Source organism: Squalius cephalus (genome assembly GCF_949319135.1).
Source record: "Squalius cephalus genome assembly, chromosome: 22".
Classification (NCBI taxonomy): domain Eukaryota; kingdom Metazoa; phylum Chordata; class Actinopteri; order Cypriniformes; family Leuciscidae; genus Squalius; species Squalius cephalus.
The window spans coordinates 27,439,324-27,465,272 of NC_137143.1; the positions used below are offsets into that span (position 1 = coordinate 27,439,324).

Genomic DNA, 25,949 nt, shown 5'->3' on the forward strand with positions numbered 1-25,949 from the left:
TAATTATGCTTTCATTGTATGTTAAACATATTTTGTTTTCAATGGAACTATACCTATAAAGTGGCTTGAAAAATCTGCATCTCTATAGAAATACCAGGAGTGTGCCAGCATGCAAGGGCTATAATAGTGAAATATTACTTGCACAGTTTCACTGCCTGTCCTGTCGGTCCAGGATTCTTCCACAAAAACAATCCATAACCATTCCATGAGTCTGTGATCAAATAAATCAGCTGGTAAAGAAAAGAAAAAATGAACAACTGAATTACTATAAAATATAGAGCTTTAATTTATTAGTTAGCAACAGCAAGAGGGGAAAGAAAATCATTTACACAATTATCACAGTAACATCACCTGTGCATTTAGTCAAACTGATGACAAAATAAAAACACAAACATTTCTAAAGACACATCTTAAAAATACCAAGAAATTGTACAACCATTTTCTCTCCATGTAAGACACTGCTTCTTACTGGTTTTGGGGCCGTGTGGTGTTTTGCAGGGAAAGTAACAATACCATCGACTGTTGAGGAAACAGTTTGTCATCGTTTTAAGGTGAATAGTTGCCCTCCGTTTTGCATGTATAAGACCATCAGTCTTCTGCCCAACACTTACCGTAAAAACATATCAACAGAAAGAACTGTAACGCAGCTAGCTTTAAATTCGTAATTACGATACCACTACATAAATCATGCACACAATGAAAAGCCAGCTTCCCAAGACCTTGAGTAGTTTAAAACCGTGATAAAATGCTCTATACAGTGTGAACACGTTTTGAAAATGAATGTAGCTTTTGTCATACATCAGCATGTGTCTTTTATAATATTGTAGTCTTCAACAGTTCATCTAAATTCATATTTAGGTTATGTGCCATAATTGGCTGAATCTCACAAAAACTGGTCCAGATCATATTTCACCCCGGAATTAAAAATAAAAATATATGAAATTATGTTTTTAGTACCATTGACATCATTTTCAGGATATTTTCCCCATTCAAATCTAATTATAACATTATTAAAAAAATATATATATAATTGTGAAGCATTTATAAAAAGTGCCAATTTAAATAAAATGTATTCTACTGAATTTTAGTGTAATTCAGTAAAATAAAATGTGGGAGAAAACATTTGTATATTTTCAATTAATGGCTTAATTTATTAATGGCCATTAATTTTAAATGGTGAAATATGACCTGGACATATATGACCATGACATCATTGCGGTGCAAGTTGGTTTGTGCTTTTAGTCTTTTCAAAAGTGGCATATAAAACAATAAAAGCTTACTAAGAGCCCTCAGCAGCTGTTTTACATTAGTCAAAACTTGATCGAGTCCATTCACAAAAAAAAACAAAAAAAACATTATTGTGCCATGAAATTCGATTCATTTGTGCAATGAAAACAGAAGAGTTGTGCATATAGAGTGACATTAGGAAGACAATATGAGCTGGTGTCTCATTGTAACCAATGAGAGACCAGAATGCACTTAGGGGTGGGACTAGTGGTGAAGAGCATGATGTCTGTCTTTCTGTTGAAGAGTCCAAGGGCCAGATTTGTCCCCAGTCGCTCGTTCCTCACCCATCAGTTCAACGTAGTTCATAGTCTATGAGTTTATGTCAATATACACGAGTCGTCAATGCCCGGAAGATGGAAACTGGAGATTTCTTTTGTTTCGTTTGAACTTGTGACAATAAAAATAATATTACAATAATATTTGCCCGTTAGGTACTTATACACAAAGAGCATTCATTTTTTCTATTTAAGTACAAAGAAATCCACAGAATGGTACTATATACAACCTACAATAAATACTGTGTATGATATCATCTTTACGTGTTAAAAGGGAATTCCGTTTGTTTCTTGCAAAGTTCGGTTTCATGTGATGGAAGTTTTTTTTTTTATTCGATTTTTTTAGGGTTTCCTCTTTTAGAAGTCTTTCCTATAGGACCGAGGAGTGGAAAACCCCCTCATGTCTCCTCTTCGTCCCCGTGATGTCTGCGATTCCGCGGTTTCTTCTGTTCCTTCAGCTCTTTGAGGTCTTTGGCCTTGATGACCCCGGTCAGCGGGTCTCCATACTGCCAATAGTCCTGGCAGTACTGGTTTATGAGGCCCATCTCGGGCTGACTGAGGATGGTCAGAAGGTCTTTGTATTGTCCAGCGCTGGGGGTCCAGGCGCTGGACTGGAGCGGAGAGGCCGCGGGACGGCCCGTTTCCACCAGGATGTTGTTGACGGCCTGGTTGGTCAAGACCACCAGCTGGAGTTTGACCAAGGTGTGCTTGAAGTTCTTCTCAGTGGCTGTGCAGACGTAGATGCCGGAGTCTGAGGACTGGAGGGAACGTAGAAGCAAGCCTTGATCTGTCTTCAACACGCGCCCATCGGTGCGGACCTGGAGGAACAGATTAATAAATCAATGAACTTCGTATGTAAAATTCAGATTGCTTAATTGATATCATTACAATGTCTATATATAATTTACTTTTTTTTTTAATACGTCTATACTGTATTTACAAACATGCACTTTAATGTTACAAAATCTTTCTATTTCAGATGCTGTTCTTTTGAACTTTCTATTCATCAAAGAACTCTGAAATAAAACTGTAAATAACTGTTTTCAACATTGATAATATTAAGAAATAATAAGAAATGAGCATCAAATCATATTAGAATGATTTCTGAAGGATCATGTAGCACTGAAGACTGCAGTAATGATGCTGAAAATTCAGCTTTGATCACAGGAATAAATTACACTTTACTATATATATATATTCACATAGAAAACAGCCATTTTAAATTATAACAATATTTCACAATATTACAGTTTTAATAATAATATATATATTAAATATACATAGATATATACATACACACACATATATATATATATATATATATATATATATATATATATATATATATATATATATATATATATATATATATATATATATATATATATATATATATACATATACACACACACATACATATATACATACATACATACATATATACACATATATACACATACACATGCACACAACCTTTAAAAAATGTTTTTTTTGGAAAGAAATTAACATTTTTACACACATACTGTGCATCTATACTATTTATTCATACATGAATATGGATATGTACTGGTGTGTCCTCACCTCTCTCCTCCTGTCGCTGTTGTCTCGGTGCAGGTGCCATTTGATGGCGGCGTGAGGAGATCTGGCCTGGCATTCCAAAAACGTGCTGCTTCCCTCCACCCCGTACTGCACCGTCTCTAGAGTGTTCTTATTAGCTGGACAACAACAACAACACAACGTCATTTCTCATAGACATCAACACAGCACTACAGCGAGAACGAGAGCTGACCGTGAATTCATACGGCAGAGCCGTGTCAGTCAAACTGAGGCCATGCAAATAAAACAAATCCAGATCAGAGCAGAATGATGCTTTCTGTTAACAGCTCATAAGGGCTGAATAAAGAAAGCATGACTGAATTTTACATATACGCTTCATTTATATAAACAAACTTGACAAATCAATGAAAGCGAGTAAAACAGAATTCATGAACTGATGTTGATAAATGTGTCATGATATGAAAACAAGTATTAACTGTGAATGATTTACTAATAAATTAGTTGTGCACACAATATGTTTATTAGATTGATATATTTACAAACAAAACAGACTGGACTAAATATATTTATTGATATTATACATTACAACACATTTCTGCATTTACAAATATGAGTAAGGCTTACTGTTGGAATTGTATCCTCTGCACTGGCGTATGGGATTCCCGTATTTGACATCCTGTCGCCGACTGCGTCTGAAAGGAAGCCAATATGGCAAGATAAGACATTTATTTCCACCTGTAACTGATTAAGTATGAAAACATATAACTAGACAAAATTTTAGTGGACAGCTCATCTGATTAGCAGATTGGGTTTTTCCAAATCTCAGTTTTAACGCTCAACTTTTAGGGTTTTTTCCAACCCAAACAATGTTGCACCATCTACTGCTTCAATAAATCACGCTGCGTGTGCAGTCAGGCTAAAGATATGACAGGTTGAATGCTTGTGTAAAGTTCAGAAGAGGAAGCAATGTTCAATGTGTTTCTCTGGGATTTCATCTTTCTGCAACTCAGGGAAAAATCCTTTCCTGTTTCACAACGATAAGACTCACCCGTCCCTAAATGAGGTTCATATGGACACACCAACAACTTCAAACTGATTTCCCCTGAAATTGCCCAAAATGACTAATGCATCTGACTGGATGATAGCAAAATACCTGCAGTTGCAACATTCAATGCACAATGTTCCCAGAAATCAAGCAAATATGACTGTAAATGAGGATCATATTCTTATGTATGCTCATGACTGGGAAGTGATCTTTGATGTGTGTGTTTAGAAGTGTTTTTGGCATATTTACCTCTTCTGCGAGGCCGAGTATCTAGAGCAGGACTTGCCGTCCCAGGCACAGTAAGGGTCTCGGGCTAAACAGCAGTCAGCACAGGCCTCGCCGTACACGTCACACCTGTGCAAGGCCAGATGAGTCACGCCAACCGCTGACGCCACGTACAGTTGTTGCTGCAACAAAGTCAAAAGTCATTTAGTAGTTGTTTCCATTTGTATTCTCCCTTTGGATGAAACATAGGTTGGTTCGATTAAAATGAACTCTGGTGCGATTGCTCTGTTAGTGTGTGAACGCTGCCATCGGAACAAAACAAGAGGACCGAGAACCCTGAAAAGATTGGTCTTGGGCCGCTTTTGTTTTGCATGTTTGACAAGTTCCATCGCAAAATATAAGCCATATTTTTTTGTATCTTAAGGTTCGGTGTTAAAAATGACAGTGTGAACGCCAAGCGAACCAGGACTAAATCTATCATTTTCTTTTTTGGATTTGATCATGAAAGCTCAGGGTAATACATGATCTTCTGTCAAACCCTTTTGGAAAGATGTCAACCTCAAACGTCATGAATTTGAGATGCAGGCAGGTCTGTGCAGGGTTGGAACCGCACATTCAAGCCTGTTCTGATAATGGAGCTTTTTTCTCCAGCGTTTGGACACTTGGCATTTCTGTTTTTAGGATCAGCTGTTTTGAATCAGTTATTCTGGGAGAACTAGGGTTTCAAATATGGCCTTGTAATGATGTCATACCGCATCTGCCAACAATCCCAATCACGATGAAAGAATAAAACACAAATTGTGTCATAAATTACAGGGGATCATTTTTAGACAGATAGCAGCTGCATGTCCGGTTTATTGTTATCTTCTTTATGGGTTTGGTTATTCATCCAGTATTAATAAGACATCAGTGTTTGTGAACCATTTATATAGCTAATTCTTACCCGTTTTGAAGAAATCTTCATAGTTGTGATGGGAGTAGGGACCTGAAAGTGACAGATATGAAAACTTTATTGTACATTAACCTTTACTTTTTGGTCATTTGGTTATTAGGTGTAATGTAGACTTTGTTTTTAGTTTGGTGTCAGTAAGATATTAGTTTTTTGGAAAGATATTAATACTTTTATTCAGCAAAGATGCATTAAAATGACCAAATAAAAGACATTTATAAAGTTTTTTTTTTAAATAAATGCAGTTTTTTAAAACTTTATATTCATCAAAGAATCTTGAAAAAAGGTATCACGATTTCCACAAAAATATTAAGCAACACAAAAGCAGCATAAAATTCACCTTTGCCGTCACAGGAAATAAATACATGTATATATCACAATTCACCAGCGAACAGGAAAGTCCCAGGGTTCAGCGCTCACCTTAAAGACCTCCACTTCCTCCAGCACGAGTTCCTCTGTCTGCAGGTCATCTCTTGGCAGGACGATCACCTTCTGCACTGTACCTCTGTCTGTAGGCCAATAGAAAGACAGTCAGATCATTCACTCAAGTGCAGTTCCATGTTACAACAAAGCATGGCCGTCTTTGACCCAAAAACATTCAAAGTGCCATGACATTCCTCTGACAACTTTCTCTCTATTCCTTTTTTCCGAGCCTTTTGTCTTTGCATCTTATGCCCTGATAAAATCACGATTATTATCTTTCACTGACTCCAGACACTCTTGAGTTACTCTTTCTTTCCATCCCATCTAACATGCAGACCCTTCACGTATTCCATCTACCATCCCTTCCTTTTAAAATCCCTCTTTTGTCTTTTGTTTTCACTGCTTTTCACGGCATGCTCATCTTTCAGCTCGGCTGTACCCTGTCAGGCTCCATCTCTACTGGAACGCTGAGGCTTTCCAGCGGCTGCGCCCTACCGAAACGCTTGTTTGATTTAAGCGTGCCCGTTGCATTCCTCTGTGCACGTCGCTGGAGATTTATTGCAACCGGAGCAATACATCTAACCTGAGCTTTGAATGGAGGCGCGCGACGGCAGCTGAAAGCTAGAGACGTTCCTGTGAGTGCTTGTAGGTGCAATGGGGCACGCAGAGTTGATTTAAAAACCCATTAGCCTCTCAGACTCACAAAGCAAGAAAAGCAGACATAAAGGGATAACCTACAGCATGACGAGACCGTGTACAGAAAGAATGATGGCATTCTGACTCTTTAATGTTAAAAGAGAACTAAAAGAGGAGGAGACGAGAGAAAGAGTTTAGCAGATCGGTGTAGGTTGATGGATTCTCTTACAGTGATCCTCCAGTCTTAAGGGGCTGCATTCACAGTTTTTATATAAAGAACAGAAAGAAGGAAACATGAAACCTTTTTTTGCGTTTGACTTCCATCTAAGTAGAGTCAGATGCTTTTCACCTCATCTGATAAACGTAGAGTTACAGTACATAGAGAAGGAATAAAACTGACTTTTTTTTTTTTTAGTTTATCCTGCAGCAGTTTCAGAAAAGTGTCTTGATAAAGGTTTAACGGGAAGGCAAGGTGATAGTTACTGTACCTAAAAAGCTCTTATACACTACTTTATCGGTTATATTGTTAAAAAAAAATACAATTAAAAGTAAAACAAACAAATGAAAAAATAACTAAAATAAAATAACTGGGATAACGGAAACTAAACTAAAATACATTTGCATGACTCAAAGTAAAATAAAATAATGTCCGTGATGCACAACTAAAAATTAGATTTTTTTGAGACATAGTATTTATTAAACTTAAAAACTTACATCCTGTCTGCATTAATCATGAAAATGTCATTAGACAGCAATAACACTAGATTGTGTGGAGAAATGTAATACTGCTAAAAAAAACTTAAATGATACCATTACTTTTATTTTTAAATTGAAAATAACATAAAAAAAAAAAACCCAGATATAAAAACTATATAAAATTTGTTAAACTACAATAACCCAGTGCGGAGCATTATATTACTTTTAAACATTTTTAAATGATACCAGTTTGGGCATTAATTTTATTTGTAAATATTTTTAATAAAATGAAAACTAAACTAAATTGAAAAGACAAACTGAAAATTATAATTAAATACTTAAATACTAGAGCATATACTATGCTCTGCTATACATCTAATTTTAAGTTACTTACATTTAAGTATGCATATTATATTGCATATAACATGGTAAATTTACATGTAAGAAAAAAAAATGTAAAAATCGGGGTAGTTTCCAAACTCACCGGTACCCAGGAAGAGCACCTCATAGTTGCCGTCGGCAGCAGTCACCTGGTCCACAGTGATGGTGGTGAACTCATAGTCCACGTTGGTCCTGACCACCAGGGGGCGCTTGTGCACCGGATACACAGTGTTGTACATGGTGGGATGGTTCCGCATGAAGTTGATGACCTCGTCGGGGTAGTCTTTAGTGGACTTCATGTTGGGGGTAAAAGTCCCACCAGGACACTGAAAAAATTCATGAGGATCAATTTTAGCCAATCAGATCCCTGTACTGTCCAAACGCAGCAGCACTAAAGGCTAACTGAAGTTTGAGCTTGTTGTTTAAACCTTCAACAGCAGGTCTAGATTAATATTACTACACCGGTGAGACAATAATCCATCTTATTATTGGGATTCTGATTCATTAGAGGGTGAAACTCACTGTTCCTGGACGAGGGTAGGGGATTTTTCCAGTGTAGGCCACCCACTGATAATTGGGACCTTCTTTGTGGGCAAAAGGTCCATTGAACACCATCCGAATGTCCGCCATGGAATAGACGCAGACTGCAGAGCCTTTGAATACAGAGCTGGGGGGGGGAAATATGACAACGTTTTGTTATAAAGTTCATAATATATAAAGTGATGTTTAGAAGTGAACGTGGAAAAAAACAGATGCAAATGTAGTGGACAAATGCCCATGCTAAACAAGCCCTTCCAGTGTTTACTACAGTTCCCAGATGGAGAAAGACCTGGTCTGACACTCACCCTGACACAGAGAAGACCCCATAGATGACTGGATTTTTAGTGTCCTGCGTGGGCTGTATGTACACATCCCCTAAAAGACACAAACATAGAACAGCACTGCAGTGAAAAAGCTGGAGGAACACTTAGCTAATATTTGCAGTGCATAAATCAAACGCATTTACTGAATCTTGGGACAAACTTCCTGTGACTCAGTTTCTCACTGCATTTCTCTCATCAGATTTGTGTCTTGTTTTCAGCATCTCTTTCAATCGGACTTGATTGGGTTATCTCTATTACAAATTATATTCTCAGTCTTAGACTTTGTAACAGTTTGAGACTGGATGTGTTATTTGTGTGTAACCTATCAAAGCAGAGGTTGGCAAATGCAAGATATTTCTCATAAACTTTACAGTTAAAATGTGTGTAGAAACCTCTAACATTATAAGCCACACCAGTATAATACTTATTGTAGTATTTTTGGGAGTAATTTTGTTCCAGTAAACCGGACAGAAAATGAGGTGAAAGACAGTCACTATGATGAAACTTGCTGAGTCGGCTTGCATAAACACTTATGAGTGCATGTGTGTGTAGGGAATAAGTGAGTGATAGAGGATAGCAAAGCATATGGTTCCTATTGCTTCACACACACATCCTGCCAACCTTTATACAGTATCTGAGTGTAGATGTATATGTATAGTGCAGGTGAAGCATCTTGTGTATATGGACAAGGCTTATGAGACTCAGTCACAGAGCTATAAACTCATGATCACATAAATGAAAAATGAAAAAAAGTATGACAGTTGTGGTATAGTTGGTAATGCACATGTTCCAGACACACTGAGGTGCTTTTGCCATAAATGCAAGTTAAGTCTGCAACATGTCCCAGCCCCTTATTTTTTATGCTTTCAACTAATAACACTTTTAAGACTCTCTCTTGCCCATGCCAATACATATGGCAACTCGAGGCAAATGTCCTCCCCCTTCCTCCTTCACAACAGGAGAGATGCAGTTAATGGTGTATATATAAGGATCCTCAAAAGGGATGAACACACATATTTTTAAATGACACCTCTTTAATGATTTTTTTAACAAACAATTGGACATCAGGGACGAATTTTCCAAATCCTTAATGTCTTCCAACAGTTCAAACTCCCATAATCTCCTAAAAGTAAAGCCAGAGTCACATGAGCAGCTGTATAGAATCTATGTAAAGATCTACACAATGATTCCCAATAACACTGAACAGAAAATGGAGGAATTTTAATTTAAAGACATGAAACAGCACTACTAAAAAAGGATGGGACTTGATGTAATGCATCAAGAATTGATTGAACTAAACTTAGGCTATTATATTAATGGTTAACATTATTTTCCCCGCCCACGTGGCCTTTAAGAGTCTGAGATAATCAATTATGATGAATAATGATGACAATATAGATTAACGTGCACTGACGATTTGTGAATAATAAGACCAGAAATATTTATTAAAAAGGTACTCTACAGTTCAAAAGCTTAAGATCAGTCCTTTAAAAAAAACAAAAAACTTTTATTCGGCAAGGATGCATTTTATTGATCAAAAGTGACAGTAAAGACATTTATAATGTTAAAAAAGATTTATGTTTTAAATAAATCCTGTTCTTTTCTATTAATTAAAGAATGCTACAAAAAATATTAAGCTTTGCATCATAGGAATACATTATTTATTATTATTAAATTTAATATTAAAATAGCTTTTTTAAATTGTAATAATATTTCACAATGTTAGATGTATTATTAGTGAGCATAAGGGACTTCTTTTAAAAACATTCAATTATTTTACCAACCCTAAACTTGTGGGCCGTTGTGAATATATTAGCGATCTTTTGCTTTCCATATAATATACGTGTGATTATAAACATGGCACAGTACTTAAGCACAGTGCTCTCTCTACTCTAATAAAAGCTTAATCCTGTTCATTAGTAGACTGTCACAACTCACAATGTACTACAGCTTTACTACCTTATTAAAAATGCCTGCACATCCCTCCTTCAACACACACACACACACACACACACACATCTAAAACCTCTCCACGAGCCTGTGTAAACATCCTCCCCACTAATAAAGAGCCAAACGTGTTTATAAGTGTTGAGCGGCTGTGTTCGGGAGCCCAGACCTGCTCTTTTAATACGAGCAACAGCTATAAATTCCAGCGTGATCATAACCCACCGTTTCCCAACATCACTGGGGCCAATTAGTCTGGAAATGGCTATAAGTGCAAGAGCGAGACCCTTATTGGACCCTGCATTTCTGTCGGTCCACCTGATCCGTCCACAGGGCATGCCCTTCTCTCTGGACGTCATCCGAACTCTCTCCGCAGCTCATGGCACATCTCCCACACCTTCAGCCTTCTCAAAAGAGCCTTTTGTTCGGAGAAAGAAAGGTGGGTTTCTGTAACACCGCTCCGAATAAGCCATTATCCATCTCGGCATATGGACTAGGGGGGAATCTGGTGCCATATGGCAGGGGGGTGAGGTACGTCACCTGGCGCGGTGTAAATGCAGACCTGGAGGCCCACATTAGGGGGATCCAGGATGTAGTGGGTGGATGGAGGGTTTGCATGTGGTTTTGTAGTAGGGTGTGGGCGACATTGGACAGGGCCACTGAAACCTGACTAACCAGGAGAGGATCTTTCTCATTCACACACTGCTAAAGTGATCCCTGACTGGCCCGCAGCCAACACAAACCACTTTAAGAGCCGAGATGGGACTTTTCCACTGACGACTTTATCTGTTGGAGATGAAACGGAAATGGAGACTTACTGAGATCGTCGAAATGCGTTTCAATCCCATCAGCTCCTGGGACTGAGCAGATGAGACGGGCTTTCAGGAAGGTGCTCCACTTGTTGACCAAGCAGCAGTGACCGCCATCATCGTTCTGTAAACACACACACACGCGGTTTGAGCCGAAATCAAAGAGAGGAGAAATAGCTGTATTTAATTCATTGCAAGCCCCTCCGCAGCGGGAGAGAGAGGAACAAACAGCCAGGAAAAGTTAGCTGTGAGAAGACAAGATTGCAAATAGTGTCTCGTCTGATTCACAAAACACACCCATCTGGTCTGATGGCCGGCCAAATTTTAGGAAGAGGTGGCTGAGGAATCCTGATTTATCATCTGACTTCAAATCCCAACCTATTCGTTTGGGAGGTATATATGAAGGGATAGTTCGCCCATAAACAAAAATGCTGTCATTATTTATTCATTGGGTCATACCAAACTGGTTTCACTTACTTTCTTCCATAGAATACAATATAATTTTCCATTCAATTGTAATACAGTAAATGGGGATTGGTGCTTTCAAGCTTCAAAAATGACACAAAAACACCATAAAAGCATCATTAAAGTAGTCTGTAAACTAGCAGTTAACCACTGTGAACAGGAAAAGTTTAACCAAAATCTTCATTTAATACATTTCTACAACTTACTAGCCTGGATGCCAGCCGAACTTAGCCCCGCCCACAAAATTTTTAGGTCGGGAAGTTGACTAGAATCTGAGTATGACGACGTCAGGCTAACAACTTACAAGATAAATTGTAAGATTCTCATAAGAATTTTAAAGGGAAAGTTCATGCAAAAATGAAAATTGTGTCATCATTTACTCAGTTGTTCTAAAGCTGTAAGAGTTTTTGTTTTGTTGAACACACACAAATAAAAGATATTCTGAAGAATGTTGGTAACCAGACAGTTGACAGGAGCCATTGACTTCCATAGTAGAAAAAAAAAATACCATGGAAGTCAATGGCTTCCATCAACTGTCTGGTTACCAACATTCTTCAGAATATCTTTTTTGTGTCTTCAGCTCATACAGGTTTGGAACACCTTGAGGGCGAGTAAATTATCTGGGTGAATTATCACTTTAAGAACAGTTCTTGAAAAATTCTTAAGTTCTCAAACATTTTAATAAGAACTTTTATTTTTTTCTTAAAAACAAAATGACAAACTTTGAAGATATTTGATTGTATGACGGGTCTTGTCGAAGACTTGGTGATCAGCTGAATGAAACATTTTCCAAAATCAATTGCACTTCCTGCAGATTTTATAATAATAAATGTGCACACATTTATTTAAAAAAAAACGGGCTTGACGGGAGTGAAAAAATGTATTCAGTTTCTTTCTTTTGGGGATTTAAGACTATTTGGAGGTTATTAGAATTACAATAATTTTAAGAGCATTCTTTTTAGGATTTCAAATTCAATTCATCAAAGTTTTTTTCTTTAGAACATTCTTTAAAAAAAATTCTAGGAATAATACATTTTCTCTTAAGAATACGTCCCCAGATCAGTCCCATCTGGACATCAATGAATAAATCCAGCTAGATTTTCAGTGAGTAATGGCTTAAATTTCAATCTGTTCCTTACACAAACTCTTGTATGACTTTAGTAGATTTGGAATATAATGCACAAAGGAGGCCCACATTAGGGGATCCTAATCTTTAGCAACTTTAAGGTGCTTTACTGTAATTTTGTAGCTTGAATTTCCCAGTCCTCGTTCATGCTGATTCAAATTCACCTTTTGTGTTTCCCAGAAAAAAGAATGTCCTTCAGGTTTGGAATGTGATGAGTAAATAATGAAAGAAATTTTTCATTTTAGGGTGAACTATCCAAACTATACAGATGCAGCTAAATGAGTTGTATACGACAAAATATATACATGATATTAATGATCATACCTCAGCCTATTTCTGCATGCTTCATCTTTGATCGCATGACTCATTGTTATTAATAAAAGCTAAAGATATTTGTGAGAGGGTGGATGGTGACCAGATGGGTTCAGATGCGAGATGCAGAATGGCTGGTTCTCCGTAGTGTGATCAATAAAGCCCTGAGTGCAGGGGTGTGTTTGCATGCTAGGTCACCACATGACCCCGACTCATAAACAAAGACCTGGGGGGCCGCACGACAGAGACCACGCACTCATATAAACACACCCGTAAACACAAAACAGAAAGCGGATAAACACAAAAACTCACCCACACAAACACACATGTAATGTCACCACCATGTGGTTCCACATATGAAACTGCTCAATGAACAGATGCATATTAAAATACACACGCACAAATCCATTTGTAAAGACACACACACACACACACACAAAAACATTTTGTATATAGACTACCATTTAAAAATTTTCTTTTATGTAATTACTACTTTTATTAAGCTAGGAGGAAGCTTTAAATTGATCAAAAGATATATAATGTTCTGAAAGATTTGTAATTAAAATATCATAGAATTCATGAAAATATTAAGCAGCACAACTGTTTTCAACATTGTTGATAAAATTAAATGTTTCTTGAACAGCAACTCAACATACATGATTTCTGAAGGATCATGTGACGCTGAAGACTAGAGTAATGATGCTGAAAATTCAGCTTATAAATTACATTTTAAAATATATTAGAATAGAAAAGAGTTATTTTAACTTGTAATAATACTTCTCAATATTAGTTTTACTGTATTTTTGATCTAATAAATGCAGCCTTGTTGAGTAAAAGCGATTTCTTTCAAAAACATAAAGTCTTACTAGAAACAATACAAAAAAATCCTAAAGCTTCAAAGACTTATATATAGCACCTTTACAGTCATAAGACATTTTGGAGCTTTTATTGTATTGCATAGCAGGCTGGACATTCTGCAATTAATTGACCCATTTATGTGGGTTTTGTACAGTTTAGCTAAGTTTGTGGGGAACTTTTCATTATTTAACCCTCCTAATACAGCTAAACAAGAACAAACCCACAAGCTTACATTAAGCCCAAGAAGATGCACCACAAACCCCTGAGTTTACCCCTGTGGCCCAAGCCGGCCGCTCAATGTTTGTTTTCATTGCCCTGCTCAATTTGCAGCTGTGGTCTGGCACTATTTTCATTAAGAACTTGTGGTTAAGCTCCACGCTCGGGACAAATGCTTTGGTGCTAGTAAATTAGCAGTCTTTTCCATAGTACGTAAAGAAACTCAGTCATACTCAGAAGGGCTGATCTGACGGGTCAAAAGGTCACAGGTTCAGGGGTCACATGGATAGAGAGACGTATTGTAAGCACGGAGGTCAAATATGTGTGGATTTCAGCACGTCAGCGGCAAGCAAACAAAAATGCCAGTCAAGTATCCACAAACCACAGCTCACTCGCTCTCGGCTGTAGCTGGAATCTCTTCCAGAAATGCTGAATGGTATGGAATGTCTCAAACTTTGGGTTGTATTCATCAAATCATATATTAGGGCAGAGATTTAAGCTCACCAGGCAGATTCGGCCGATGCGTGACTGTGATTTGGGGCTCTGGCCCATCTCGGAAGACTTCTCACGGAAGAAAAAGTAGAGTTTGTCATCGTTTTTCTCATTGCTGTCAGGGATAAGGTGCACATGGACAAATGAGGGGTCTAAGAAAAAGAGAAAGGGAGAGGGAGAATTTTTACAAATTGCATGATTAAACATTTATCAGCCTTTTCATAGTAACTGAGAAACTACAAGGAATCATTAGGACTATTTAAGTGACCTGCAAAAAAGCAAAAGGTAATTAAAAAATGGAAAAGCAGACAGAGCACTAATCAACAAACACTTTCTCTAGACAGACAGATAGATAGACAGACAGATAGACAGACAAATAGACAGACCGACAACTACTCATATCCACTTATTTGACATATTTACCATTCAGCCATCTTGAGTTGTATTGGTCGGTACGCATGACTGCGTTTTTCCCCAAAGTTCGGAAAATAGCAGAGTCTGTTCCCATGAAGTCAATATACACCCCTGCATACAGTTCTCCATCTAAGAGATACAGAAACAGAGAGAGAAAAAGAAAGAGTCAAATGTAAGAATCTGCAAATGTGAAAGAATGATGCATTTGATTTATGAGCTTTTATGCCGTCTATGATGAAATGTCAGCCACACCCAAAGTCTAACACCGTTCTTTCAACATCTGTGCAGAGATCCATCAGGACACAGACAAAGAGCATTTAACTGATCAACTGTTCAACTTGCAGTGAACTTACAGGGACAATCAGCCAAAATAATGTTTTTTTTTATCAAATAAAATACATTAATGATAATAACTTTAATTATGCACATATTAATATGACACCGTTCAATGATATAAAGCTTGGCTTGATGGCAACTGCCAACTTACACTATACACAGTTATGCACAAGATTGATGCCCACTGGGTTTCACATGCGCTGGTCATTATGCATGCGCATGTGAGGGGTTATTATTGCCTCTGGAGGAATTTGTTCCTTGTTAAGTAGTGTGGAGGTCAAGTGTGTGTGTGTGTGTGTGTGTGTGTGTGTGTGTGTGTGTGTGTGTGTGTGTGTGTGTGTGTGTGTGTGTGTGTGTGTGTGTGTGTGTAGAACCCAGTTGCAGGCCATTTGAGCAGGTGTCTCAGTGTGTAGTTGGCAGAGGCCACGGCTGTGAAGGAGGGAGCGCAGAACCACGGCCAGACGGAGCTCTGTCGCGGCCCTCAAGATTAATTCCTTCACTGAGGTATCAAGAGCACAGAGCCTGCCCGCTTTTGCCCACACTTGCTTCTGTTTACAGCGGGAGATATGAGTTCAGTTTGTAGAGGAAACGGGCTGGATGTAGAATGAGTCTGTTGAAACAGTCTATTTGCTCTGCCCGTTGGCGGTTTTTCCAAAGGCAGTTCAAAACTGTTGATTCTTAGGGGAAGTCTAGGTGCCAACCTGTCAGAACGTCTTGTAAATTCAACCAAACAACTCTAATATATGAGGTGGTGGTTAAATACAACAAGGTAGGCAAGCAATAAAGAGTTCTTTCAAGGACTGGCATGCCAAAGTTTGCAAAAGCTTCCTTGTCATGTTTGTTTGTGGCTTTTAAGGTCGTACCGCGTGTAAGCCTGTGATAAATTGTTTTACTGGCTTAGCTAAGTGGTTTTGCTAGTTGTGGGCTTTGCTAAGCTGTGCTGATTAGATGGTTTAGCCAGTTGTTTTCCTAGTCAAGGGTTTTGCTGAATTACCTGCTGTGTAAGTCCTGCTAAATTGGGGTTTTGTGCTGTTGTTTGGTCTTGGCTGATGACCCGCTAGTTTGGAGATTGTTTATTCAGGAGAAAAAAAACAACAACCTAATATACAAAACTATTTTGTCAGAAAATACTATGGATTTCCACACTCTAACAAACTAAAATTGATTAAGGAAAACATTCTTTAACATACTTTATTCAAATACAAAGACACAAATGCTTTGCTAACATGATAATATTCAGGCTGCTAGCTATGCACATTTTTAAAGAAAAAGACTTTCAGATTTTAAAAGAAAGAAAAAAGCAAACCAACGAATGCAACACCTACTTAAAATAACAAGTAAAATTAAGCTTATTTAGCTAGCAGCATCTACGCGGCACGACTTGGGGGAAAACAAATTGCGATTTTTGTTAAAAATTGAGATTGAGATTTAAAATGCCATTTTAAAAAAAGCTTCAGGTTTTCAGTGCTTATTTGATGGGCTGCTAAATTTGCTAAAAAAAAATGTGTGACTATCAGTATGACTATAAAATTAATATTAATATTGTTATTATAAACACCTGATCCAAAGGTGCTCACGTGCAGAACATACATTTATTGAATTAAAAAACAGCATTTGCAATATGATAATTGCACTAAACCACATTACGATTTCGCATTTCGGTTTTATTTAACTTAATAGTGCGGCTCTATTTCTATGTTTCATACCTAATTTAACAACAAGGAGCCAAATAAAACAAAGCCGTCTTTTCCTCAACATTACGCTGTTTCTCTGTGAATATGGAACATATCTAAATGTGAAAAGCTTTTTTCCCCTCAAGCACTATTCTGAAATGACCCGTTACCAATGATCTATAAACCGTTGAGTTTGGTAGTGCATGAAGAGTCGCAGTGAGAAGCATCGTTAGAGGGCTTGTTAAAACACACCGTGCACTTCATTGATTCGCATGGTTCAATATAAACAGCTTTCACTGCCATCTGAGTTCTCCATCAAGAGTTACTCAAATCATGGATTGGACGTTTCCAATAAAACGCATAACTAATAATCCCATGGTTTCTCCATTTAATTAAATTTTCATTCAGTTAAATTTTTTTCACCATCTTATGGGAAATTGCAGGAATGCAGGAAAAAAAGAACAATGCTTAGGAGCAAGTCACTTTTTTAGGGCAGCAGTTGAGCAATAGCTCTCTGAATAAAGCGAGTTGCTCTGATTAGTCATTTAAAGAGCGTTCACAAGAATACAAGATGCCGTTTTTTTGGAGCAGGACACTGCACGTTCAACACCCAACTCTCTGAAGTGGAAATATATTTTCCACCATTTTGAAGGGACTTACTAATCAAAGCAGAGACGCTGTTCAGTTTTGGATCATATGGGCACTTTCCCTTCCCAGAATCCTCTCTGCCGGGCTCCAAATGGAACACGTATTCCTGAAAGGGAAATTGAAAGCAAAGATTAGATCTCTCTGTCTTACAATCAATAATTCAGAAAAAAAAAACACTGTAGTCTTCAGTCCTCAGATCCCTATAAAACATGACATGGACTAGGCAACAGGGTTAGGCATGTGACAAAAAAGACTGATGCAAAACAGCAAAAGAGAGAAGCAATGATGCAAAATTAACTAATCTCAGAGTTGGATCTCTGAATATAATGCGCAGATATAAAGTTTCACTATCCAAACTTCTCTGCTCGTCCGTAGCCTACAACACCTGTCTAATCCTGCACAGCGAGCGTGGCGGAATGGCTTACTGACACCGGCCCATCCCAGCATCCCTCGGGCATGATATAGAAACACTGACTGACAGGTATTTGGATGTGCGATTTAGGAATTGCCACGAGCGTGTGCTGACATGCCCTGGAGACTCGCCATGAGCCAGATCCTTAGCTTTCTAACCCGAGATTTTCCTTTACCGTCAAAGATGCAGATGGAGGAGTGGAAGACATTTCTAATCTTATCCATCAACATTCATTTAAATGAGAGCGGAAAGGCTGTCAAAATATTCAGTGCTGTCCAGCTTTAACAGATTCCCTTTCACCCGTTATTAAAATCAACACTGCAGAAACAACGGCGCTGGCAGATCCTGTGCCTTTTAAGTGCCTTAAATTTGAAATGTCGGTATGTAAAATTTGTGACAGATTCCCTATATTCTTCTGTTTGACAGAGGAGATTGAATCGAAATTATAGTGAGCTAAAAATATTTTGCGACAAACTTTTGTGAGAATTGCCTGAATAACCATTTCTAAGAAAAGTTTTTAAATGCCTCATTTCATACATGTGCTTGCCATCAATTCAAAATGCTATTGCAATTCAATGCTTGCCAATTTTTTTTGTACTTGTTTCTCTAATGTTGTTTTTCCCTCACTATGATGTTATTATTATTATTATTATTAATAATATGTATATGTGGTATACTGTATGTATATTATGTACAGGTCACAAGAGGGTCAAGTGCTTTTTCTTGTGATGTGAAATGTAGGACGGCTAAAGTATTTGAGTAATGTTTAGCTCTGAAGGTCTATTATTTCCTCTGCTTCTTTGTGTTTGCTCTGAATCAACTGCCTCTGTGTGTGTATTTAGCATTTACTTTGATGGTATGAACATTATGTATTGCAAGTTAGTTAATCATAAAGAAATAGCAAGGTCCAGAAAAAAAAGAAATAGAGTTGCGAAATATCTTACAAATTAACTTGAAAAGTTAGGTTTGCGGGTAGAAAGGGTACAAAGAGAGAAACATTTAACAAGCTAAGACACCATAGACGAACAGAAATTAAACAAAGATCAGCTATCAGCCATGAAGACATACTAAAACTAAAAGAAAGTGACTTAATGCACACAAAACAAGATGTGCGCCACAGAACAAAGCTTAAAAAAAACAAAAAATACATGTTAGAAAGACATGACAGAGTCAACAACAACAACAACAAAAAAACTCCAGACATCAGACAGATGAGACGGAACAGGAAAAACACAGAGGAACAAAGAGCATGCAGGTTAATGCATCTTTAGACAACGGGGAGCCAGCAGCAGACGTCCACATCCGTGTCCCACCTGTAGTCCTGTCTCATCAAACACGATTTCAGGTTCAGCAGCACGACTAGTTCTTCCTCTGGTCTGGGGCATCTGGAGATGCATGGCCGTCTAAAACACAACATAGTTGCATGATCTATGATGTTACCCACTTACCAAGTAAGGTCCCCCTTTTTAGCACCCCCCTATATAAAAAAGAATAAATAATATATATATATGGACAATAATCATGTGTGCTATGTATTTTCTAGCTTCGAGAAGTGATCTCCAGTAAACAGTATAAACCAGCCTTAAGGTGGTTTAAGTTGTGCAAGTTAGTCCCCCAGTCTGGACTAGCTGGTCAGCCAGCTAAAAAGTGTCTAAAACCCCTATAAAACAATCAAAACAGTCTAACAAATCACATGGTTTACTGTATACTGTTTTTCATCATGTCCACACGGTTCACTAAGTTGCCGAAGAGAGTTAGTGTGCGAAAGATATTAGGCACTATAGATATCTTGAAGTGTAAATCAAAACCCGTCTGGGATTGTGGTGTCATGTGTTCGAGTCAAGGGTGTTATCGTAGCGTGCTGCTGTCGAATGGTTTGACCATTATGGGTTGCACAGCTGGCTTTCGGAAAACCCCAAAAATCAACATTGTGAGTCAGCACGTCTGCTGCGGCCACATGTGTTTCTTTCAACATACTGTCTTGGGTACAGTCTGAATGCAAAGCATGGATTAGCACGCCAAAGACCTGCTGCAGTTGGCCACATCTGGATGTCTTTGGGTTAATGTGCGTCTGTATGTGTTAGACATGATGTGTCATGCTCATTGGCACAGACATGGAGATGTTTGCCTGGCTGGAGGACTTTGTGGACGCAGTCTGTGACCCAGGTTTCCTGTCTAGAAAGAGCAGGGTGTTAAGGGGTATATCACATCACCTCTCAGCTCTTGTACCAACATTCACACGCGGAGGGCATTAAAAGGATGTGTGCCAGTTAAAAATTACTGGGAAAAGTTGAGGCAATTCATTATGATGGGAAATAGATCTCCAGCACCATACTGAGACGCTATAATGGGAGCTCCCATAGCATAACAGCCTACATAATACTGCTTTCAGAATTAAAACTGGGAAATTATAGGAATAATTCTGTCATATTTACTCACACTCAATTCCAAACCCATGAGACTTTCTGAAGAACATCTAATGGAGGTATTTTCCATACAACTAGTGACTACAGCTGTTAATCTCTGAATCAAAAAAAACAAAAACAAAACTGACTGAATCATTGAGACAGTGAGTTAAATCAAAGACTTTAGATATACAAAGATGGCGCACTCATATTGCTACTGAAATATACACTTTATGGTACAGTTCATGTCAGATTTTGTTGCTGATTTGAAATGTTATTTAATTGAGAGTTCGGCAAGCAGTTTCTGAGATTCCAGGATTTCCCCATTTAAATAGATAGGACTTGGTCTTGGATGCCCGGAATAGCTGCCCGGATATGTTGCAAATATCGCCACCGAGTGAACAGACTTTCCTTGAAAGGGACTTCAGTTGAATTCCAACTTATGAACAAATCTGTTCACTCTTGTTTGTGAATTTAATCAACTATTTCATTAACAAGAGCCATCTAAAGTTCAAAATTTTGAACAGCAGTACAAAAGCATTTAAATGTAGTTGATTCATTAAATGGCTCGTCATAAATTATCAGTAAACACTGACATTTAAATCTGTCAGAAATAAAACTTTGTGAAGGTTTGAGATAAACTTACAAAAATAATTTTCATTTTCGGGAGAATTATTTCTTTAAGAAATGCATCGCTATATAGTATAAGTATAGGTGTGATTTTAAGTGTGTGTGCGCGTTAAAGAATAAAAAGTATATAAATGGTATTCCAACTTCTGACTTCTATTAATTCTATACTTTAAACGTCCCTGGACCATCATTAGAGAAAAAGTGTTGTGTTTAGAGAGACAAAGTGCTAGCTGTACAAGCAAGGGTCCTAAAAAGGCAAAGAGGGTCCACAGAGTGATGCCTGGCTCGAGCGAAGAAACTCAAGCTCCTCAATTAAAGAGTAAGACTAAACAGGAGAGAGAGTTATAGTGCGCTGGGGAAGGCAGCTGTGAGGGTGAACGCCAGCCAACACCTGGAGGGTTTTTACGGGGGGAAGGAGGTCACACAGGGGGACGGTGAGTGACAAATCACTATTGATGGACTGTAAGAGTCGGTAATGGATAGATTTGTGGAGAAATCTGGAAAAGGCGTATCTATTAATACAGGAAGAACACCTGTGCCTCACAGGTATCCAGGTGTACCAGCCACGTTTAAGACACACCTCTCATGCCCTGTTACCCCACTCTCAGAAAAGGCTATTTACCATTGGCTTGCGTCCTCTGTTGACATAAGTGCATATTGGGTTGTAGGCGCCCGTCCCGCACACGTACAAGTGCGTCCTGTTCCATGGCTCGATCAGACGGATGAAATTACCGCACTCGCCCTGAGAGAGGAAACAATCACGTTAACTATTTTCACACATGTTTATGACAGACTGAACAAAAGACCCATTAGGCCAGACATTAAAAAGCCAGTGAATTTACAATGTGAGTTTTGTGGCTTTTAGCTCACGTTAGTGCTATGTGCGACATGCTACCGCTAAATAAACTTTAAGAAGATATAAACATTTGAAATTTAGCCCTAAACTTCTGGGAAAATGGACCAAAATGTTGATTGCTGTATGCAGAGGCGTTTGGTCCAAAAACGAGAACTGTACCAATGCCAAAATCATAGTATGCTAGTATGCATACACAGATGCTAATGTTTGACCAGCACATTCAGGTATTCGGGTAGCTAGCTATAAACATGCCAGCATTTTAACTGATTTCAAACTTATACTTCCACTCTCACTGTAGTTGACCGAAGAGAAAATAGCTGTAGAATACTTTGTAATATGATAGTTTATCATAACACTTAAATATGATGCAGTTGCACCATTAATTTTGTTCTGACATACACTGCCTTTCAAAGGTCTGTGGTCGGTAAGATTTATTTGATCAAAAGTACAGTAAAAACAGTAATATTGTGAAATGTTATTACAATTAAAAACAGTTTTATTATTTATTATTTAATTAAGTCTGGTGATGCAAAGCTGAATTTTCAGCATCATTCTTCCAGTTTGCAATGCCACATGATCCTTCAGAAACATTTTAATATTCTGATTTGCAGCTCAAGAAACATTTCTGATTATTATGTTGAAAACAGTTGTGCTGCTTAATATTTTTGAGGAAACAGTGAAATATTTTTTAGGATTTCTCTGATGTATACAAAGTTCAGAAGAACAGCATTTATTTGAAATAGAAATCTTTTTTAACGTTTTAAATGTCTTTACTGTCACTTTTGATCAATTTAATGCATCTATACTGAATACAAGTATTCATTGAAATCTTAATGTGTTGTTTTTACACAGAATATTTTTCAGGCCTAACACTATCCGTCACTAACTAGCACTTGCAGCTAATCATGGTTTTGTCTAGCTGTGATATAAATCAAAGACTATTGGCTGTTTAAAAATGTATAATTTCCTGTTTCAATATGAAAATCACAGGAAAGAAAAACCCAACTACTTCTTTGTCTTTAAACTTAGGACTGGAAGTGATTTCAGCAACCCTATGTTAAGTTCAAAAGAGTCAAATCAGATATCAGAAAAGCACCTCTAGAGAGCCACATGTGGATTCATTTCACAGCAAGTGTATTCAACATTTTGAATAACTCATGAGCTGTGGTAAAACCCAATGTCCCTCTACCATACCAGACACTAAGTACCATACCAGTGCACAACCAAACACCCCCTTCCCTGCAGATGTGCAGATGATCAGGTGAAGCTCACAGTTTCTTTACCAGACCACAAAACCACACACCCAATTCCATATGTCCGCAAATCCAGGAATTTGACTGGTTCGAGTTCGTTTCATGCTGGATCTAGCATCTGTTTTCCTTCTCTGAATATCTATGAGTGCATATGTTTTTGTGTGTGGTGTCTGACCAGGAAGGTTGAGGTTTGTAATACATATATTTGACCTCAGCACTATTCTTAAACCTGAATATCTCACTTTCACTTCATTTATATCAGCATATATAAAGCTTTTTTTGTTGAGCTTGAGGGTTGTAGACCCTGACCAAATGGTTTTATACAAGCAGTGCATTTGTAATGACATATACAGCTAAAACACAAACTTTAAGTAGATTTCACATGCAAAGCCATAGAGTTTCATAAGTGAGAGCTGGCTGGAGTTGAGTTAAGATGTCTAAACAAAGATATTTTGCAAGCAAATGTAGACCAACTGTAAACTGAGAAACTGGTTGTGTATATTGTCATAACACTTTCTGTAGCAATTCTTGGAGGTCTTAAAAACAAATTAGACAACATTTAGTTCCAGTCCTGTAATTTGATGGGTTCCAAGAGTACTATTCTTCGTTTTCACACTGTTCCTGATCAGAGTATGTGAGCGGTGTGGAAGCAAAGCAATTGAAAAAGAAGGCACTCACGTTTGTGTCTTTGCCACTTAAAATACACTCCGTCTTCCTCTGCGGGGAAACAGGCCAGTGTATCTGAAAGAGAGAGTACGAAAGAGAGAGAAGGGTCAATCCCATTTGTCACAACAACGACACACTATCTCAGAAACAATCCCATTTAACTCAACAACCTTTCACCATAATGAGCTGAACTAGCCAGGGAATGTTCACCCTGCATTTTTATAAGGCCCAAGGGTTCCCCCCATATCCAAGCTTTAGTTTTATAGAATTTAATAGTCAGTTTCCTGCATTGCTGTGAGCTAATCAGTAAAAAGTAACAGTGATACAGGAATGACCCTTGGAGCCTGTTGTGATTTAGGTTATGGCTTGTGCTTGTCCAGGAACTAAAGCCAAAACAGGGTGAACAGTGTGAAAAAAAAAGAAAAAGAATTTAAAATTAAAAAAGTAAATAATAAAATAAATAAATACAAGCCTTAAAATTAAAACTAAACAGTAAAAAAAAAAAGTACTACTACTACTACTACTACTACTACTAATAATAATAATAATAATAATAGCATAAATACTACTACTAATAATAATTATTATGTAAATAAATAAAAATAACAAAAGTAAATACATAAATATAATAAATAAACAAAAAGAATGAAATAATTTTTTAAAAATACATAAATGTATAATAATGTATACATTTATAATACATAATAATACATTTAAAATAAATTATAAATAAATAAATCTATAAATCGCTTCATCCATTATTATTATTATTATTATTATTTTTAGTAGCAATATGTAAATAAATGAATAATACAAAATAAATGAATAAATAAAAATAAAATACAAAAGGAAACAATACACAAATGTATTATAATAAATAAATAAAATAAACAAACAAACAAAGAAATGAAACAAAATTAAAACAGTAAAAAATACATACATTTATAATAAATACATTATACTAAATCAAATAAATCTATAATAATAAATGGCATGAATACATTTAAATAAATAAATAATTATTGTTGTTGTTATGCAAATAAATGAATGAATAACAAAATAAAGCAACAGTAAAAACATACATTTATAATTAATAAATAAAAAACAAACCAATTTTTTTTAATTAAAATAAATAAAGATGAAAACAATAAAAAAAAAAAAATTGTAATAAATAAATGGAGTGTTTTGTGCTGGTTCTTACTATGAGTGGCTCTCGGTTTATGTCGTGAAGGTCCAGAGAAAGGATGTAGTCTTTGCTGCCCACATACATGCGGTCGTGATCCTCATCCATGCGCAAGATGCGATAGTCTGATGTGTTCAACAGGAAAGAGAAGTAATGGGCTGTACCTGTAGACCTCATATCTGCAGAGAGAGAGACAGAGACAGAGAAAATTCAGTCAAAATCAGACAAAAACAGACAAGACATTTAATTCTGAAGTAAAGTATTTACACAGAAGCAAAGAGAGAAAGTGTTTCCAATCCCAGTTTCATGCCATTTCCATAATTGCTTGAAACCATGGTAACTTGACAATAACAATAGTTTTGGCTACAATTCTTCTACTCCATCTATTTCATCTAATGAGATAATACAGGGTTTGTTATTGCAGACACAAAACATGTTAATCTGTAATTATGTCTTCACGTTTTTCCAATCTAGTCTTACAGAGACACATACGAACATTTGAGGTCTAAAAAAAAACTTCACCTTGTTTCCAAAGAAAAAGGAAGTTATCAAAAAAACTAATTATTTGTTTGTGCTAAGCCCTGACTTTATTTTAGGGAGTTAAAGAATACAATTTTGGGATATTAAACTCTATTGAGAACATAAAGCATTACTCAACGGATAGTTAACAGACAGGATAGTTGCCATCTTTGTACACGCAGTTTCACAGAGGACAAGGAAAACACCCATATACACACAAATTCACACGCACACACACATACACCTCTTCTGTGTTTTTGCTACTCAACACCCTGCAGAGATAAGATTACAAATAAATTCTAATCTTAGTAATTTATCAAAACAAATGCAACGTAAAATTACCGGTTTATCTGCCTAACAGGCCCTGAATTCAATAGCATAATACACTGATTAAT

The 25,949-nt window shown here is 37.1% G+C and overlaps 1 protein-coding gene across 2 annotated transcripts in view; it reads right to left on the reverse strand.

Moving 5' to 3' along the window:
• Positions 1-262: 262 nt before the first annotated feature.
• sema3fb (sema domain, immunoglobulin domain (Ig), short basic domain, secreted, (semaphorin) 3Fb) overlaps positions 263-25,949 on the reverse strand; it is a 59,463-nt gene continuing 33,776 nt past the window's right edge. Inside the window, exons 3-19 of one of the 2 annotated variants that reach the window (XM_079856832.1) lie at positions 25,054-25,214; positions 23,865-23,927; positions 21,700-21,819; positions 19,356-19,445; positions 17,643-17,736; positions 14,983-15,102; positions 14,572-14,711; positions 11,100-11,214; positions 8,320-8,389; positions 7,997-8,141; positions 7,578-7,800; positions 5,759-5,847; positions 5,333-5,374; positions 4,414-4,571; positions 3,744-3,811; positions 3,144-3,277; positions 263-2,380 (exon numbers count right to left, since the gene is read on the reverse strand). In XM_079856832.1, the coding sequence (XP_079712958.1) occupies positions 1,961-2,380; positions 3,144-3,277; positions 3,744-3,811; positions 4,414-4,571; positions 5,333-5,374; positions 5,759-5,847; positions 7,578-7,800; positions 7,997-8,141; positions 8,320-8,389; positions 11,100-11,214; positions 14,572-14,711; positions 14,983-15,102; positions 17,643-17,736; positions 19,356-19,445; positions 21,700-21,819; positions 23,865-23,927; positions 25,054-25,214 (2,252 nt within the window). In that variant the 3' untranslated portion in view covers positions 263-1,960. The remainder of the gene's footprint in view (positions 2,381-3,143; positions 3,278-3,743; positions 3,812-4,413; positions 4,572-5,332; positions 5,375-5,758; positions 5,848-7,577; positions 7,801-7,996; positions 8,142-8,319; positions 8,390-11,099; positions 11,215-14,571; positions 14,712-14,982; positions 15,103-17,642; positions 17,737-19,355; positions 19,446-21,699; positions 21,820-23,864; positions 23,928-25,053; positions 25,215-25,949) is intronic. The other variant, XM_079856833.1, reaches the window with a different exon arrangement.